Source organism: Syngnathus leptorhynchus, chromosome 3 (genome assembly GCF_054491065.1).
Source record: "Syngnathus leptorhynchus isolate UIUO chromosome 3, UIUO_Slep, whole genome shotgun sequence".
NCBI classification, from domain to species: Eukaryota; Metazoa; Chordata; class Actinopteri; order Syngnathiformes; family Syngnathidae; genus Syngnathus; species Syngnathus leptorhynchus.
In genome coordinates, this window is record NC_141197.1 from 12,254,032 (window position 1) to 12,269,730 (window position 15,699).

The window sequence follows — 15,699 nt, forward strand, 5'->3', positions numbered from 1 at the left end:
TGTTAAAGATAGATTGTCCAAAGTTTGGCTTAAAGAAAAATATGATGACGTGCAAGGTGTCTACTGACTTCCAGAGACACTCAACTTGACCCCAAAACAGCCAACCCTATGCTCTCATTTGCTGACCCCCATGTGACACACCACCCCAGTCCCCACCTTTTAAAGCTAATGACGTTTAAATTCACTGATAATGAAACAGTTTTAACATGAGGATGGCGACTCCAAGTGGACTAAAATAACATCGGCACCTAATTTGCATATTTTTGACTGGTATCATGCAGAAAGTTTAAAAATAGGTAAATGCGAATATCTTTTTTTAGATTCAAGTCATCATTGGGACTTTTTTTTTCTTTGAGACTGCAAACTTGAGATATGATTGCAGTAACATCAATTTAACTTGTGCAATGGCTATTTGAACACAAATGGTGGAACAGCACACGCAGACAGATAGTTCACAGGCATATAATCTCTATGCTATATGAATAATGACGACTAATACAGCAGTTTACTGAAGAGTAGAAGTTTGTTTTTCATTTGGGTCTGCTTGACTGTATTGTACTGCACTGCACCCTGGTGGCCAATGTAGGCACACCAAGAGGGAGTAGCACACTGAATTGGATTGCAGATTAAATAACCACAAACTACTGAATACTTCTACATAAATATGTTTATATTATATGGTTTTATAAAATACAATGTACCCTGAGAAAACTCTTGCAAGTCTGGGGAGGACAATCAAACTCCACACACAAAGAAGGACTGAAGATGGAATTGAACCTCAAAACGATGAGTGGGATAGCTAACCGCCTTGTCATGTCAAATAAATTATAAATTTCTTACATAACCATCGGCACATTTTGTCCATTTCAGTTTTCGCTACTAAAATCCACCAACGTGTAGATTTTCATTAAACAGCTATTGTCACTTTATGCCTTCATATTATTTTCTTATCTTCTTTTCTCATCGTTTCACTCTCCAAGGGGCGGGGGCAGAGGAAGGCGAGGCTCTGTTGTCATATCTGTCAGTCTCGCCGGGGCTGGCCCCTCCCACATCAGCAGAGACATTACATACTGCTGGTGCTTGTGCTCTTAGCAACGGTGCCTCAGCAACAGAGCCCGGGCAACAGAGCTCCACGGCAACAGAGTGCCGTGTCTCCCCAATGGAGCTGCCATTGGGCGGACCAGCGCTCAGGCACTACACCCAGAGCCGACCGAGACCTCACCGTCAAAAACTCAACTATCGTCCCAGCAGACCACAGGTAATGTGAGAAATTGATTGAAAAGGCAAAAATAGGGGAGGTGATGTGTGTGTGTGTGGGGGGGGGGGGGTAAGGGAGAAAGGAGATGTAATAGGGTGCAGAGGGGAGAGGCAGGGGGAAGGGAAGGGACCGATGGAGGGGGAGCGCTGCAAAGAAGCCTGCTCCCTTGCTTGAATAAGCCAGTGCCATTGTGCCGGTAACTAGCTGTGTGAAGACACCACAAATGGCATTTGCTGTGATTTCCAAGAGCGTGATTGCCTGAATAGCATTGCAGATGGCAGCTTGGCTTGAATGTCCTTTTTTTTTTTTCCCCCCTACTCACAATGAAACAAGCCTGCAGCCTTCTATTTTTTTTTTCCTCTCAGGATTGTGCATTAAAAATATGCATCATCTGATTTCTCTTTAAGGCTCATCGTGTTGTCACATAGATCTCTGGATGTAGACATCCAGTCACTCCCTTGGAGCCAGTGGTCAGGGAGACAAAAATCCAAGCAATTCCCTTGACACGGTATCGTATAGCAGTGACTTCTGCTAAATTTGTGCTCTGCTGCAAGCCTCCCAGCTTTTATTGCGACTCGTGGGCACAGATGCTAATGTGATCAGTATGATTCCGTATGCATACAGCTACATTATTGATACTGTATTATCTTCATTGGCAAAATGAAAGATCTTACATGGAAAGTCCTACGACGCCCCCCCCCCCCCCCCCCCCCATTGTACGTTACTGAGCAACAGTCTCCCAGGTGGCTGGTTTGAAGCAAAAAAAAAAAACTGAAGCCAAAATATTCCTATATGGAGACACTAGTGAAGGACTGTGTGGGTTTTGTTGAGGTCAATGTTACATAACACCAAGTTACATTTGTAATACTTGAACTTTGATGTAAAATGCATATTTGTGTCTCCTATAAATGTAATCAGGAGACAATAATTGAGAGTGAAAATGAAGTCCTTGAGTTCATCGGGCGTGTAGATGAAGGTGTGGAGGAGTTCTTTACAAAGAGAGTTCTTCCTGCTGATACAGAGTGAGTATCACCAGTTGCCTTTTACTGTACTGTTTAGCACTCTGGTTTGTCTCGACACTGTGTGCGTAGGGTCGGTCGGTAAGGTGTCCTCATCAGAATCATTGAATTTAAGAGGAAGTTACGATGCAGCACTTTTGCAAAAATAATTGTAAGAAATATAAAAACAATAAATAATTGCTCTCCTATTATTTACCGTTTTGCTGCTGTGGAAATACAACATAGCAAGCGGTGGCCAAATATATGTTCGATTATATAGTATGTTCATAATTTGATACAATTAACCTTTCACATCCAGGCAAAAGCAAAATGAGGAACCAGAGTCCATCACAGTGGATGAAGTGGTTCCTGCAACCTCTGTCCCCTGTCCACCCCCGACAAAAACTCTCAGGAGAAAGCTCGGGGATTTCTTTACCCTCCGAAAGCGGCGAGGCTTGAAATCGGAGCCGAGCCACGAGGGTCGACCCAAGAAGGCCTCCATCGCTGATCTCATTCGCCCTCTTAGGGAGGCGGCCAAGTCTGATAAAGAAAAAGATAAGGACAGAGTAAAGGAACATGACAAGGAGAATGAAAAGGAAAAAGGGACAGAGCAGTCCGGTGGTGTTACTGGAGAGTCAACGGTGCAGGAAACACCTGCCTCTGATGTTCCTCCACTGAGGGGTGAAGTGGCACCACCTCGTCGTGCTCTCAGGGAAGGGAAGTCCCAGTCTCTTATTTTACTGTCTGGATCAGCAGCAGGCGCTGCCAATGGCAGAAAGGTGCGTGTCACGCAGCCCAGAGTGTCAAGCCTTTAGGTCTGCATGTTCATTGTTAACATATTGATAACATTATGATTTTCAGAAACAATTTGAAGGCCAACATAGCTTCGAACAGAAACTTCATCTTATGCTTCAGCGTATCGGGGTTTCCAAAGCACAGCCAGAAGAGACGCAGGTGTGGAGTTGACTGACTTTGTCAATCTTGAAATGATCCAAATGATAACAATCTGTAACGTCTCCTATATTCTCATAGAATCCAGAGAGAGAGATGAAAAAGGCAGAATCTGAAGGTATGTCCAAAAACAAAATGATTAGTACAAGAATTAACAAGACAGTATCTATTTATTGTCATCTTAAATATCATCTGTATTCTCCTCTTTTCATGTCTTAGGCACCATTATTGACAGTAAAGTTGAGCCAACCCCGACTTTCACAAAACATAGAACTATGTCAGCATCCTCAGGTAAAACACAATTTGGACATATAGTAATGCTCCAATGTCTTGTGAAATGACATTTCCCATAACTATCATTTAGACATGATAAAACAATCAAATCTATTGAGACAGATACTATTAGCAGAAGTGTGCCAAAACACAAAATTGATTTCTGCACAAACTTTGTGTCTTGAGTGAGGCAAAATGGAGTGCACTAATTGATCAATTAATTATTTTTCCTATAGTCTATCAAGCAAGTTCAGCCAAATGGCCATCCTAAATGCTAATGACATTGAAGGGCTTTTTTTTTTTTTTTTCACTCCATCGTACTTGCATGCCTGGTCATGGTGTTGTTTGCTTATTGACTTGTTTCCGTTGTCAAAGTCTTGTACTGGACTAGAGGATACTATGAGGAACAATTTGTAGCAGCTGCTCAGTCGGGCTTCCAAGTGGGCTGTTCTGACACAGCAGGGCCGAGTAAACCACGTAACATCAATGCACCCGCCCTCTCCACCATCTGTTCATCAACTCTGAGAACCTGGAAGTAATCTGATAACTAAGAAAAAAAACAGATACACAAATATAACACTCTTTTGTTAACAGTTTAACCTTGGTGGTGGTTTTCACTTTGAGTGACATTGTACAGTTATCATACACATTGTTATAAAACAACAACTCTAATGATGGTCCAATACTTTTGCAAATATGAGTCTTCATTATTATTATTTTGTTTTTGTTTTGTTTAATCACCAGATACAAGGCGTCAAATACGTCCAAGTGTGTCAGCACATGAGTCAGCTGGAAAACCGGCTTTGCCCCCAAAGCCTGTGCTCAAGCCTGGTCCGGGCCCCGCAACATCTGGCCGCAACACGCCTGAGAATGACTTGGTTCAAATAGAGGAGGGGGAAACAAGCACACCCACGACAGAAAAAAGTCCAAGCGTGGCTCCATCTGGCCCCGCTACTCCTGCTCTAATGTCAAATGCCAGCCTTGACTTGGCTGATGTTCCCATTTCCTCTTCTAGTACTGCAACTTCCGAGTCAGACGTGCTTGCTGTTTCCACTGCAAAAATTGCAAATGGTACAGATCTAGATGGTAAACCTTCTGACCCTAAAGTTCAGCCGATTAGCACAGAACCATGCACCTCTGGCTCCCCGACAGCACTTAGCGAAACCCCCGCCCCTGTCCCTTATACTTCATCTGAATCTATTACCCTCGGAACCTCTGTCACTTCACACTCGACAACTTCCGTTACCACCTTGGAAACTGTTTCTAGTCTTCTCAGCAAAAGCGAAACAAACACGTCAGTTAAACCCCTAAGTCCATTGTCAAATGGCACGGTTTCAGATAGTCAAGTGGCAATTTCTGTCATTTCCACTGAAGAAGCGTCCACTCCATTCTCTGCAGAGACCAAATCAGATTCTGCTATCAGTCCGCTTACTATAGCTAGTGACGATTTCGCTGCAGGCGCTGAAAGCACATCTGTGGCTCCGAGTTCAACTCCTCCTAAATCTGAAACCTCCATTACTAGCTCCTCCGCCCCTCCTCCTGCTAGCATCTCCATTACCACCGGATCTACTGCCTGCATAGACATTGTTCCGTCAACCTCATCCAGTGAAACCAACCTCGCCGACTCCATCATCTCCACCACCACCACCACCAATAACGCCGCTTTAACGACTGCAGATGCAATTAGCTCTCCGCTCACGACCGACCCACTTTCCTTAAAGAAAACCAGCTCTACCCTCACATCCGATCCCACCTGCCTCCCCGCTTCTGAAGACTCCAGTGTCACAAGGCACAGTTTGACCAGTCCGGAACTTGTCCTTGATAGTCCAAGCCAAGATTTACCAGCAAATTTTGACAAAAGATCCAGTCCTAGTGCAAAAGGCGCAGGTAAGAAAATAAAGGATGAAAGAAAAAACAAAGGGCCGCTTTGAAATTCTTTGACTTTAAAATCTTTGTCAATTGACTTCAAAGATTTGTTTGCAAATAAATGATACATATTTGAAGAAAATTACAGGAGGCATGCAAAGAGTGTGAAGTATACTATTATATTTTAGATTCATTCACTACTTTGATTTTCCACATTTTTGTTTAGACACCCCTGTTGTAAACTAACCTTTGCTTTTCTGTGTCTAATCAGCACAAATTCTCTCCTATTTTCAGATGTGGAACTAGAGGTAGTCCAAAAGAGCAAACCAGCTGAAGAAAGTGAAAGCAAGAAAGTCGTGGCCGATGGCAAAGGGAGTGAGCATTGTGAGGAGGAGAAAACAGCTCAAGACAACAGTGAAGCAACAATGAAAAAAGCAAATGTCAAAAATGAAGACGTCCCACAGGCAACAGCAGAGGGAGAGGCTAAACCTGCACCAGAGAATGAGCGTCCAAACCAAGAGAAAACAAAGAAATAAGAAAGAAAGATAGAATTATATATACATATATATGTACTGTTTATGGTACAGTATTGCTAAATTTGGGACCAACTACTGTGACGCAGGCAGGTTAGGCCACAGTAAAGGAAAATGATTAAATGATCCATGGCACTTCCTATACAGGGACCACAGCAGCACACCACACACCCGGTTGGGCCACTGGACCAAAGAACTGAAGAACCATGGTGTGTACGTTATCAACAATTCCAGCAGTGTCTTTTGTCCTTTTTTTTTTCTTTTTTTTTTAACTTGTGTTTGAATTTTACATTGCACGTATATGACTATGTACCATAAGACAAGTACTGTGTTTTAAAGACACCATGTTTACAATAGATGGATAAGAAAAAATAGATATGACTATTAAATGGAATATTGAATTGAGAAATTTGTTTCAATTGGTATTTATATGTCTTTTATGTTTAGGAATCTACATATGCATAAATTGGCAAATTCCACCCAGCAAGTGGTTCAAATCCCTGAAAATGTGTTGATCATGATGATTGAAGATTCAAATGAAAGCTTCTCTTTCAAACATCAAGAAAGAACTTGAGTCAGACATTCCTAAACCTATTGAACTTGCTCAAGATTATTTTCTTACTTATTTCACACAATAGCCACAGTCAAATACATAATGCTATAAAACTTAGATTTCATTTAGAATGCAAATCTTACTTCACATTTTTACATTGATTTTACATTGACAGCTCATTACAAACTGTTTCCTATGCTCATGGAAGTCACGGGCCATCAACTCAACATAAGAGCCCGGGTGAGACAACGAACAATTCATATGTATAATGTCTCTGTAGCCCCCCCCCCCCTCCAAAAAAAAATCCTGATGCCATGCTCTTGACCACATAGAGAGTGCCTCAGAATTGGACATTCTTAGCTACAGCGGACAGGACTTCCCCTTGAGCTTATGTCATGGATGCCAGAGAGAATAAAGCATCCTGTGTTCAATGAAGACATTCTGTATTGTAAATTAAAGCTGGTCTGTGCTCTGCGGTTTCAAGCCTGGGTGATAAAAACAAGTAGATTAAAGATCATATGATGAACAGACCCACACTATCAGAAACTTAGCAAAGAAACAGTAAAGCTGTTCAAAGTCAGCTTCTTAGGAAGACACTGAAATTCCCTTTCATTTTTAAAAAGTAATGTGAATTAATAGGCTAATCTGTGGATATTATGACAAAAATGAAGACAATATTAGTTGCACAAAGCACATCAAGATGTCCCTGGCTCCAGACCTGTAGTTACATAAGGTGCACAGTGAATCATCTGATGTTGATCTGGTACGTTGTAATTACAGCACTGACATAACTAATTAAGTCTCACTCACAGCGGCGTGTTGTTCTATAAATTTCATCCATCAATCCATCCACCCATTATCAAATGCCATTAAAAACAGAATCCAGATTGAACAGATTGACTAAATATGGTATAGCATCATTTGCTTCTGCAGCTGTGGCACAATGTGTAAGTGGTAAGCATGCATCTTTACGTCACAGTTCTGGGGCTGTAGGCTTGAGACCCCAAATCGGCCTTCGGGCTCTTTATGATCTCACATTCCAAATTCCAAAACGTTGCATGTTAGGTTCATGAACACTGCGCTGTCTATAGTCGTGAATGTGAGTGTGAATGCTAGTTTGTCTTTATGCAACCTGGGATTGGCTTGCCAATGTACTATGCCTGCTTCCTGTTCTGATGTGATAAGCCTAATGAGGATGGCAGCATCAAAAATAGATGGATGGACGTGTCTGTTTTTTATTGTTAAGAGCCATTGTGAATCTACGTTGTCAACAACATGACATCAACATTTGAATTCACATAACCCCAAACTCTCACTAAATAGCATTTACAGGATCTATCCTTTCATGTGATTGATTTTGCTCACGAGATTGAGAGCCGTTCCATAAAAAGAGAATCAAGGTTCCTTCCATTTTCCTCAAATGGATTTTCCAGATGGTTTTCATTGGGAGTGGGAGTAGAAAAGGACGTGGGTCTTGGATATGCTGTGAACTGTGGGCTTAATGTATTTAATAGTTGCTTTTGAGATTAATAGGTGGTTGCAATTTTTTTTTTTTTAATTAATTGATGATTATTTATAGAGACTATAATTGTCAACAATTAGTAAACGTGTCTTTTGCCTTCTGCAAATTGCGATTTGACCAATGTACTTACTTACTCCAACCAGCAAGCGTCGCTGGCGGCAGCCACGCCGGAATGAACAAATCATCATCGTATTTGACCCGGAAGTAAAGTGACGACGGCAACGACAGTGGAGTAGAATAGTTGAGTACTATCCATTGTAGTCTTCTGTATTTCTTTCATAGCTATTTTGTTCATTGCGTCTATTCCAAAAAAGCGTTTGGATTTAGTCGCGTTTGCAGGGAGGTTTAATCTCACGTGCACACGTAAGATATGTCGGTTGCGCCCCCCAATCGCTCGAGCACAGGTTGGCCGCGCGGGAGTTCCTCTCAGTTTGGAAGCAAATACATGACCGGCCCGGCGAAGCCTCTCACCCTGGAGAGGACTATCAATCTGTGAGTTCATCCATTTGTTCACAAATAACTCCAAGTTGGTGGAAAGTGTGTTTCTTCACCTAGCATAGCCACGTCGCGCTACTAATGAGCATATTGATGGTTACGTTTCTTCGAGTATTGTTTCAAGAAGGGCGATCGTTACACTATTATGTTTGTGTCAACAACATTTTGGATTCTAATGATAGAACATGTATTCTAGTTATCCTCTCACCAACTACACCTTTGGGACCAAAGAGCCTTTGTATGAGAAGGACAGCTCAGTGGCGGCCAGATTCCAGCGGATGCGCGAGGAGTTTGACAAGATGGGAATGAGGAGGACCGTGGAGGGCGTACTTATCGTCCACGAGCATAGGCTGCCCCATGTCCTACTTCTGCAACTGGGCACTACTTTCTTCAAGCTGTGAGGGATTTGTGTTCTTGGGTAATCATCAGATGAGTCCATATTTGATGTTTTATTTCTCTCCTGTAGGCCCGGTGGGGAGTTGAGTCCTGGAGAAGATGAGGTGGAAGGGCTGAAACGCCTAATGACCGAGGTAGGTTTAGGTAGACCGTAGGAATGATTACAAATGTTATTTACTGTATAGATTCACACTCTAAACTGAGTAAAAGCGTTAATTAGGGATTCACTGATATCAATATAGATATTGTTATTTGTAAAAATGGTCAAATATGACTCACTAATACGTCACCAGCCTGGCCCATATTGTTGAACTTCTCTCTCCAGTAATTTCCGGGTTTACGTAATGATTTATTTGGATTTTAGATTCTCGGGCGACAGGATGGCGTGAAGCAGGATTGGGTGATTGATGACTGTATTGGCAACTGGTGGCGCCCCAACTTTGAGCCTCCACAGGTTTGTCCCTCACTTCGACTGGAGTCCTAAGATTTTAATTTGTCACAGTGACTGAGTAGCCAGTATATATAAAATGCTACGTTTGCCACACTTCTTTTCCAGCAAATGAGTTGCATTTTTTTTTTACCCTGTATAATTGCGTACCTTGCAGTATCCCTACATTCCAGCTCATATTACCAAACCTAAGGAGCATAAGAAACTTTTCCTGGTTCAGCTGCAGGAAAAAGGTGGGTCTATTGACAAAGCTGTATTCAAGACAACAGAATTTGAGTGGTGTGTGCGCTTTGTTTCGTTTACAGCACTGTTTGCCGTCCCCAAAAATTATAAACTGGTGGCAGCCCCGTTGTTTGAGCTGTATGACAACGCCCCTGGGTATGGACCCATCATTTCTAGCCTACCGCAGCTCCTCAGCAGGTAAAGTTCTATTTTGTTTTGTGTCTGCCGATAATGCAAATAAAGCAGATCATTGTTAGACATCAGTAAAGGAGGATATTTCATGTCCTTGTTTTGGGGCTTGAGTGGGCAGTCAGTTTGTGTGTCATTAAAATATGCACGAGAGATAGAATTGAGATTTTGAAAGTTGTCTGAATCGTTTTTGTAAGAAGTCCCAACCATTTTTTTTACAGGTTCAACTTCATCTACAACTAAGTGAAGTTCATTTGGCTGTCTCTGTGAGCGCAGCCCAGTCAAAGTGAAACTTGAAGACCACGTGGACAATGCAGAGAAACTACAACTTCTCATCTTCGGCTCCACACTTTCACATGAGAGAAATGTGACCTGTGCTGAATATATTGACAGTCCGCCAGGGATATTTAGCTACACTTTTGTCAGGAAAAAAAAAAAAACAACTGTTTTCTTCTTCTGCTTTTTTTTTTTTTTTTTTTTTTTTATCTCGATGGACTGGTGTTTTTTTTCGTTTTGTTTTGTAGAAGATACATTTATATTGCATTATGTTCAGATCATAAGCCTTCTCTGGAAAGGTTTGATTAAACCAACAATTACTTTGTGTTTACTGTCATTTTAAAGTATGTTGTTTTTTCCTTTTTTAATAAAAAAATGAAATTGAATTGTGTGTGCATATGTTTTTATGAAGTGTATAGGACTAATTTTGTATTTGTTTGCCCCTTGGATAGTGAATGTAATTATTACGTTACATATTTTGATGCTCCTTGGGATTTTTGAAAATAGCTCTACTTTTGTCAGGAAAAAAATCACAATTTTCTTCTTTTTCATCTCGATGAACTGGTGGGGTTTTTTTTTGTAGAAAAAACATTTATCTTGCATTATTTTCAGATTTTAAGCCTTCTCTGGATAGGTTTGACTAAACCAACAATTACTTTGTGTTTTCTGGCATTTTAAAGTATGTTTTTTTTTTTTCTTTTTAGTAAAAAAAAAAAAAGAATTGTGTGTGCATATGTTTTTATAAAGTGTGTAGGACCAATTTTGTATTTGTTTGCCCCTTGGATAGTGAATGTGATTATTACGTTGCATATTTTGATGCCTCTTGGGATTTTTGAAAATAATGCAGCAAAATACGGTATGCTTGGGGAAATTAGTGGTATGAGATGATGCTCTGTGAAACTGGGTCAGTGAGCTAATGTAGCATTCTCATGTTTTATACTTAATCAATAAAATGTGTCCGTTGGGCTCTGTTCGAATACCATGTGCGCTGCTTAAAATGTCTATTGTTGAATGCAGCTTGGAGATCTTTTTCTTATTTTTTTTTATACACCATCTCACAACAATTTATAAAAATGATTAAATGCAAATTCCATAATCCTACAGAAAAGGCACGCTATCATAACGTCGGAGCGTTTGGATTCAACTAGAATGAATTATTTTAAAAGTATTGTGTAAATGTTTCATGACCACAGCGAATGAATATTTACTGACATTGGATTACATATCGACCTTAGTTAAACACCGACCGGCTAGATTCGTCATGCGGGACTGTATTTTGTCGAATATAGTTGCGTTGGACATAACGTGCTTTTTTGAATCGAGTAAAAAATAAAATATGAAGCCATTGATGTCATATTTCTGCGACCGATGTCAGCTATCGTGACGTCATATCCGGGGCTATTTTTTGCGCATGGTTCTTAGTAAGTCACTCTACCATGGCATCTAAAAGGCAGCAGGGCGAATATATAAAATCAAACAAGAAGAAAAGGAAAATAAACAACTGCGAAGAAACAGCAGAACTTTGTAATGTCGTTAGAGACGAGAACGTGAAGAGGGCGGTGAAGGATGCGTGGAGCCAGAAGTCTCACTACACCCATGGTCCGTGAAGTCAACACAGAATCTGACACAAACCATTTTGCTTCTATATTCGATTGTAGCAATGCTCAATGTTTGTCTCATGTTGACCTGATTTAATCTATGACTGTTTTCATTTACTTTCCATTATATCATATCTTGTCATGTAATCATGCAGATATTGGGAATCATACAAAATGACATTGTGGCTGTGTCTCATATGTGTGTGTTGAAAATTCTTTACATTTGCAGCAGCCAATTCCAACATCCATTGTCTTTGTCACACTGCAGGTGATGTGGAGTTGGATTGCCATCCCTTTCCTCACTGTGTCATCAAAAACTTTATCCAAAGTGAGAATTTCTTGGACAATCTACAAACAGAACTTCTCACGCTCAACTTTCACTCAAAGTCCAATGATCTCTACAAATTTAAACAGGTGAGCCTCAAAGTGATCTGTGCATGTGGGTATGCTATCCCAGCCTTTTAATCTTGTCCCCACCTACAGTCGGATGACTTGAGAAAGCGAACTGAGCCACACATAGCAGGACTGAGGTAAGTTTTTATGTTGTATTTGTGATCATACCAGGTAATATCTTTACACGCAGCGACAAGCCTACAACCTGTTTTTCCTCCTCACTTTCCCAAATTATTTATTACCATAATTATTTATTTATTAATTACCAACACTGCAGCCCTACTTCAGTTTTAACTGTCAACTGGCCGAATATTTGCAAAAGTCATTGGAGCCGTTGCATGGTTCATCAGCGCCACCAGAGGGGGCCAGAGATTACATTTGATATTAAAATTTGACATTTGTCTTATTCAGTGGATAAATCCAAAGTAAGCAATAGTAATGTGTAAAATAATATTATGTCCAAAATGTATTAAAGCCTAATTAATCCTTAAACACCAGATTCCCAAATGAGAATGTATCACAGCATTTAATTCAAGACGATTGTTGACCTTTCTCGTGTTTGATATGCATACCAGCCATGAGGAATAAATAATGCTGTGTATAACATTTAACTTGATGTAAATATATGTTTATGAAATGCAACTCCCAAAGCACTCCACTCTGCTGAATCCAAACCAGGATTAAAAGCAAAATGACTGCTTCCTCTTGGGATCATCTATTATTTATACTGCAACAAAATGTCATGGCAGGTTTGAACAGTGAATGCATTTGCCTCTCTGTTGAGACCTCCATCAGTTCAAATATAACACATTTAACACCATTAATACGACCTGTACAAATCATTTGGGAGAAATATGTTGTTGTTTTTTATAATGGGAAGTAAAAGAAACAAAATGTAATTTAAAATTGTTTCATCGTCTAATTCCAGATCAGCACTGTTCAGCCAATTCCGACTTTGGCTTGAGGAGGTTTTAGGTGTGAAATTGGAGCCCACTGTTGATATTTCATGTGCCAAATATCAATACACAGGTGAGCATTTAACCAGAATTAAAAATGATATTTGTAAGTTTTGTGTCATTGAGTCAATATCTGTTGTAACTGTTTGTAGATACTCTTTTGTGTCATGATGATGAACTGGAGGGGAGACGTGTTGCCTTCATTCTTTACCTTGTCCCTCCATGGCTGAGTAGTGATGGGGGTTCTCTCGATCTTTACTCAACGGATGGTGAGTTTCTCTTTCAGTTTGGTATTTACTGATGAGACATCTTCATTGAAGAAAATCTGTGTCCTCAGCTCATTTCCAACCACAAAGTATCGTGAAGTCTCTCGTGCCTTCATGGAATACGCTGGTACTTTTTGAAGTGTCTCCGATCTCCTTCCACCAAGTAAGAATGATATGCGTCATCTGTCAAGCTAAAGAGGCAAAAAAAAAAAAAATTTGTCACGTTTTATGCTCATCCAGGTATCGGAGGTTTTGTCACAGGACAAGTGTCGTCTTTCACTAAGCGGATGGTTTCACGGACCGTCTCTGGAGCGTCCTCCTCGTCACATAGAGGCTCTCGTCTCGCGGAGCGAACACTTACCTCGAGATGCGAGTATAAACATGCATGTGCAAGCTGGTTGAACTACGTGCTGATATGGTGTCTGTGCGTTCATTTTAGGAGACATTGTTGCTGGAGTGGCTCAATCCACTCTACCTGGATATTTCCTACCAGGAGCAAATTCAGGATGAGTTTGAAGAAAGCTCTGAAATTCAGCTGAAAGATTTTCTCCGGGTAAAAGGCTCTCTGTTCTTTGCTTTGAACCCATTTTCCACCGAGTCTCTCATCATCCCAAAACCAATCAAGCATAATGGTGTAGCTCGGGGAATTATTTCTAGGAATGAATAACAACAACACTCAGAAGTGTACTTTGGAGGTTTCATTTTGATTCCTCCTCCTGACTGTGTCATCAGGAGGAGAAATTTCGGCAAGTGCGTGCGGCCTTGCAGTCGGCTGAGATCCAGTGGATGCGGAAAGGTCCTGCCAATAAGAGGTGGGTGGGAAAGGTTCTTCGATTACATCTCCTTTAAAAAATACGATTTTCAGATTTTTGATCACCTGTAGTTGAATTCTTATGACTAGATTATTATTATTTTTTGCTTTGCTAGGTTTTCATTGGCGTGTACTCATTTTGCAATATTAAAAACAATCTTGTGGGAGTATTTTGTTGTGTAGAATGCCACATAAAATAGTCATTTTGAAAAAAAACACAAGTTTTTTGTAATAACCAATAATATTAATTGCATAATAATCTGTGGTATTGTGGGGGAAGGGATGAAACGTGAATCATCATGTATTGTGGATTCACTGTACCAGATGTATTCCCTCACGTCCAGATGTTACGAAGCAGCCTGTCTGGACACTTTACCCGAGTGTGTGAGCGCTTGTTGGGAGCTGCTTCGTTCAGAAGCCTTTTTCCTGCTTCTCTCCAACTTTACGGGCCTTCGATTGCACTACCTGTGCCCTGCTGATGATGACGATAATGATGATGATGATGAAAATAAGGACAAAGAGAAGAAGGAAAGCTCCAAAAAGGACAGCAATGCAACAGGGTCCTCAAATGAAACAAGCAAAGAGTCAGGTTGACAAAATTTCTTCAAGCTCTTTTTTTTTTTGTCTTTCCACTGATTGTTTTCGTATTCCTCCACATAGAGCCGAGTACACCTACGTGTTGTGGTGAACTGCGACGATGGTCCCACGGCAGCTACACTTTACTGCACGACGCAGAGGCAGCACGAGCGGAATACGCACTAGACCTGGTCTTACCTTTCAACTGTGCGGGTCAGTCGATACAAAAACTGTGACAGCACATCAACATTGGGGTGATGATTAGTTAGTGATGAATCATTAACACATATTACTATGAAAATCACACACTAACCCACATCACATATACATTCTAATATTTGTTCCATGGAATTGGCTGAATTTATTCCCAACAGTTCATTCTCTTCAATATTTGACACTTCTGTTGTCTTCACTACACTGTTATAGTTTAGATTTTTTTTTTTTTTTTTTTTTGGGCCAACCATGTTGAGCATCTTTGTGTTGCTTGGTCAGTCTAATCTGCCCGGAACCTTCAGAAGCAATGTTATTGGTAGATATAGTAATAATAATCATAATATTAGGGCGCAGTGGTTTGCATGTCCATCGCACAGTTCGGAGATGATCTTTTTTTTATTTTCAGGTTGGCAGTCAGAGTTCGGAGGCTCCACTTGTTACATTGCAAATGAAGAGGATGAGGAAGTGAGTTTTTTTTAATTTGTTGTCTGTAATTCATCATCGTAATGTCTTTTTATTTTCGTTTGAAGCTGCTGACCATCTATCCCGAAGATAATTCCCTCGCTCTAGTCTACAGAGACAAGGAAACACTCAAATTTGTCAAGCATGTCAACCACAGAAGCAACAGTGATTCTTCTACTGGAACATTCTATGACTTCTCTTTTGTGTATTATGAATAAAATTTTACTGACAGCACTTATGTGTTTTTAATGATATTTATTTTAGGTGTAGCGGTTACCATGTCTACCTTGCATTGTGTTCTCTGAGTCATCAAAGTTCCTCGAACAATCCCAAAACATGTGCACACAAGCATTAAATGTGCAAATATGGAGGAAAAATGTACCGTAATTAGAAATGAATAACTAAATTTCATTATATACAAGTGCACTGTTGACAAATGTAGTG

General features: G+C 40.5%; 3 protein-coding genes across 4 annotated transcripts; all 3 read left to right on the top strand.

Annotated features, from left to right (window-relative positions):
• The first annotated feature begins 1,081 nt into the window (after positions 1–1,081).
• Positions 1,082–6,263, top strand: LOC147059299 (uncharacterized). Its single transcript, XM_085907343.1, has 8 exons — positions 1,082–1,258; positions 2,177–2,280; positions 2,576–3,035; positions 3,118–3,210; positions 3,289–3,325; positions 3,427–3,498; positions 4,225–5,367; positions 5,641–6,263. Exons 1-8 carry the CDS (start codon positions 1,160–1,162, stop codon positions 5,880–5,882), a joined length of 2,250 nt encoding a protein of 749 aa, XP_085763469.1. The 5' UTR covers positions 1,082–1,159; the 3' UTR covers positions 5,883–6,263.
• Positions 6,264–8,135: 1,872 nt separating this feature from the next.
• On the top strand, positions 8,136–10,962 carry nudt21 (nudix hydrolase 21). Its single transcript, XM_085907365.1, has 7 exons — positions 8,136–8,446; positions 8,646–8,846; positions 8,916–8,979; positions 9,210–9,299; positions 9,451–9,526; positions 9,599–9,713; positions 9,926–10,962. The coding sequence occupies exons 1-7, from the start codon at positions 8,325–8,327 to the stop codon at positions 9,945–9,947; spliced, it is 690 nt and encodes a 229-aa protein (XP_085763491.1). The 5' UTR covers positions 8,136–8,324; the 3' UTR covers positions 9,948–10,962.
• Positions 10,963–11,353: 391 nt separating this feature from the next.
• ogfod1 (2-oxoglutarate and iron-dependent oxygenase domain containing 1) lies at positions 11,354–15,512 on the top strand. 2 transcript variants are annotated; one of them, XM_085907346.1, is made up of 13 exons: positions 11,354–11,579; positions 11,847–11,992; positions 12,062–12,108; positions 12,900–13,000; positions 13,080–13,196; positions 13,265–13,356; positions 13,434–13,562; positions 13,633–13,746; positions 13,926–14,005; positions 14,349–14,593; positions 14,665–14,793; positions 15,200–15,258; positions 15,324–15,510. In XM_085907346.1, the coding sequence occupies exons 1-13, from the start codon at positions 11,417–11,419 to the stop codon at positions 15,471–15,473; spliced, it is 1,572 nt and encodes a 523-aa protein (XP_085763472.1). In that variant the 5' UTR covers positions 11,354–11,416; the 3' UTR covers positions 15,474–15,510. The 2 variants fall into 2 exon arrangements, with proteins under 2 accessions (XP_085763472.1, XP_085763471.1); XM_085907345.1 differs by lacking the exon at positions 12,062–12,108 and having other exon boundaries at positions 11,402–11,579; positions 15,324–15,512.
• Positions 15,513–15,699: the final 187 nt, after the last annotated feature.

Bases quoted from the DNA above. Each gene is read 5' to 3' on its own strand.
- nudt21 (XM_085907365.1), top strand. From the start codon at position 8,325: ATGTCGGTTGCGCCCCCCAATCGCTCGAGCACAGGTTGGCCGCGCGGG. The intron at 8,447-8,645 runs GTGAGTTCATCC...CATGTATTCTAG, and splicing joins CTGGAGAGGACTATCAATCT to TTATCCTCTCACCAACTACA. The intron at 8,847-8,915 runs GTGAGGGATTTG...TCTCTCCTGTAG, and splicing joins GGCACTACTTTCTTCAAGCT to GCCCGGTGGGGAGTTGAGTC.
- ogfod1 (XM_085907346.1), top strand. From the start codon at position 11,417: ATGGCATCTAAAAGGCAGCAGGGCGAATATATAAAATCAAACAAGAAG. The intron at 13,197-13,264 runs GTGAGTTTCTCT...CTGTGTCCTCAG, and splicing joins CGATCTTTACTCAACGGATG to CTCATTTCCAACCACAAAGT. The intron at 14,594-14,664 runs GTTGACAAAATT...TCCTCCACATAG, and splicing joins TGAAACAAGCAAAGAGTCAG to AGCCGAGTACACCTACGTGT.
- LOC147059299 (XM_085907343.1), top strand. From the start codon at position 1,160: ATGGAGCTGCCATTGGGCGGACCAGCGCTCAGGCACTACACCCAGAGC. The intron at 3,036-3,117 runs GTGCGTGTCACG...TATGATTTTCAG, and splicing joins GCGCTGCCAATGGCAGAAAG to AAACAATTTGAAGGCCAACA. The intron at 3,211-3,288 runs GTGTGGAGTTGA...ATATTCTCATAG, and splicing joins CACAGCCAGAAGAGACGCAG to AATCCAGAGAGAGAGATGAA.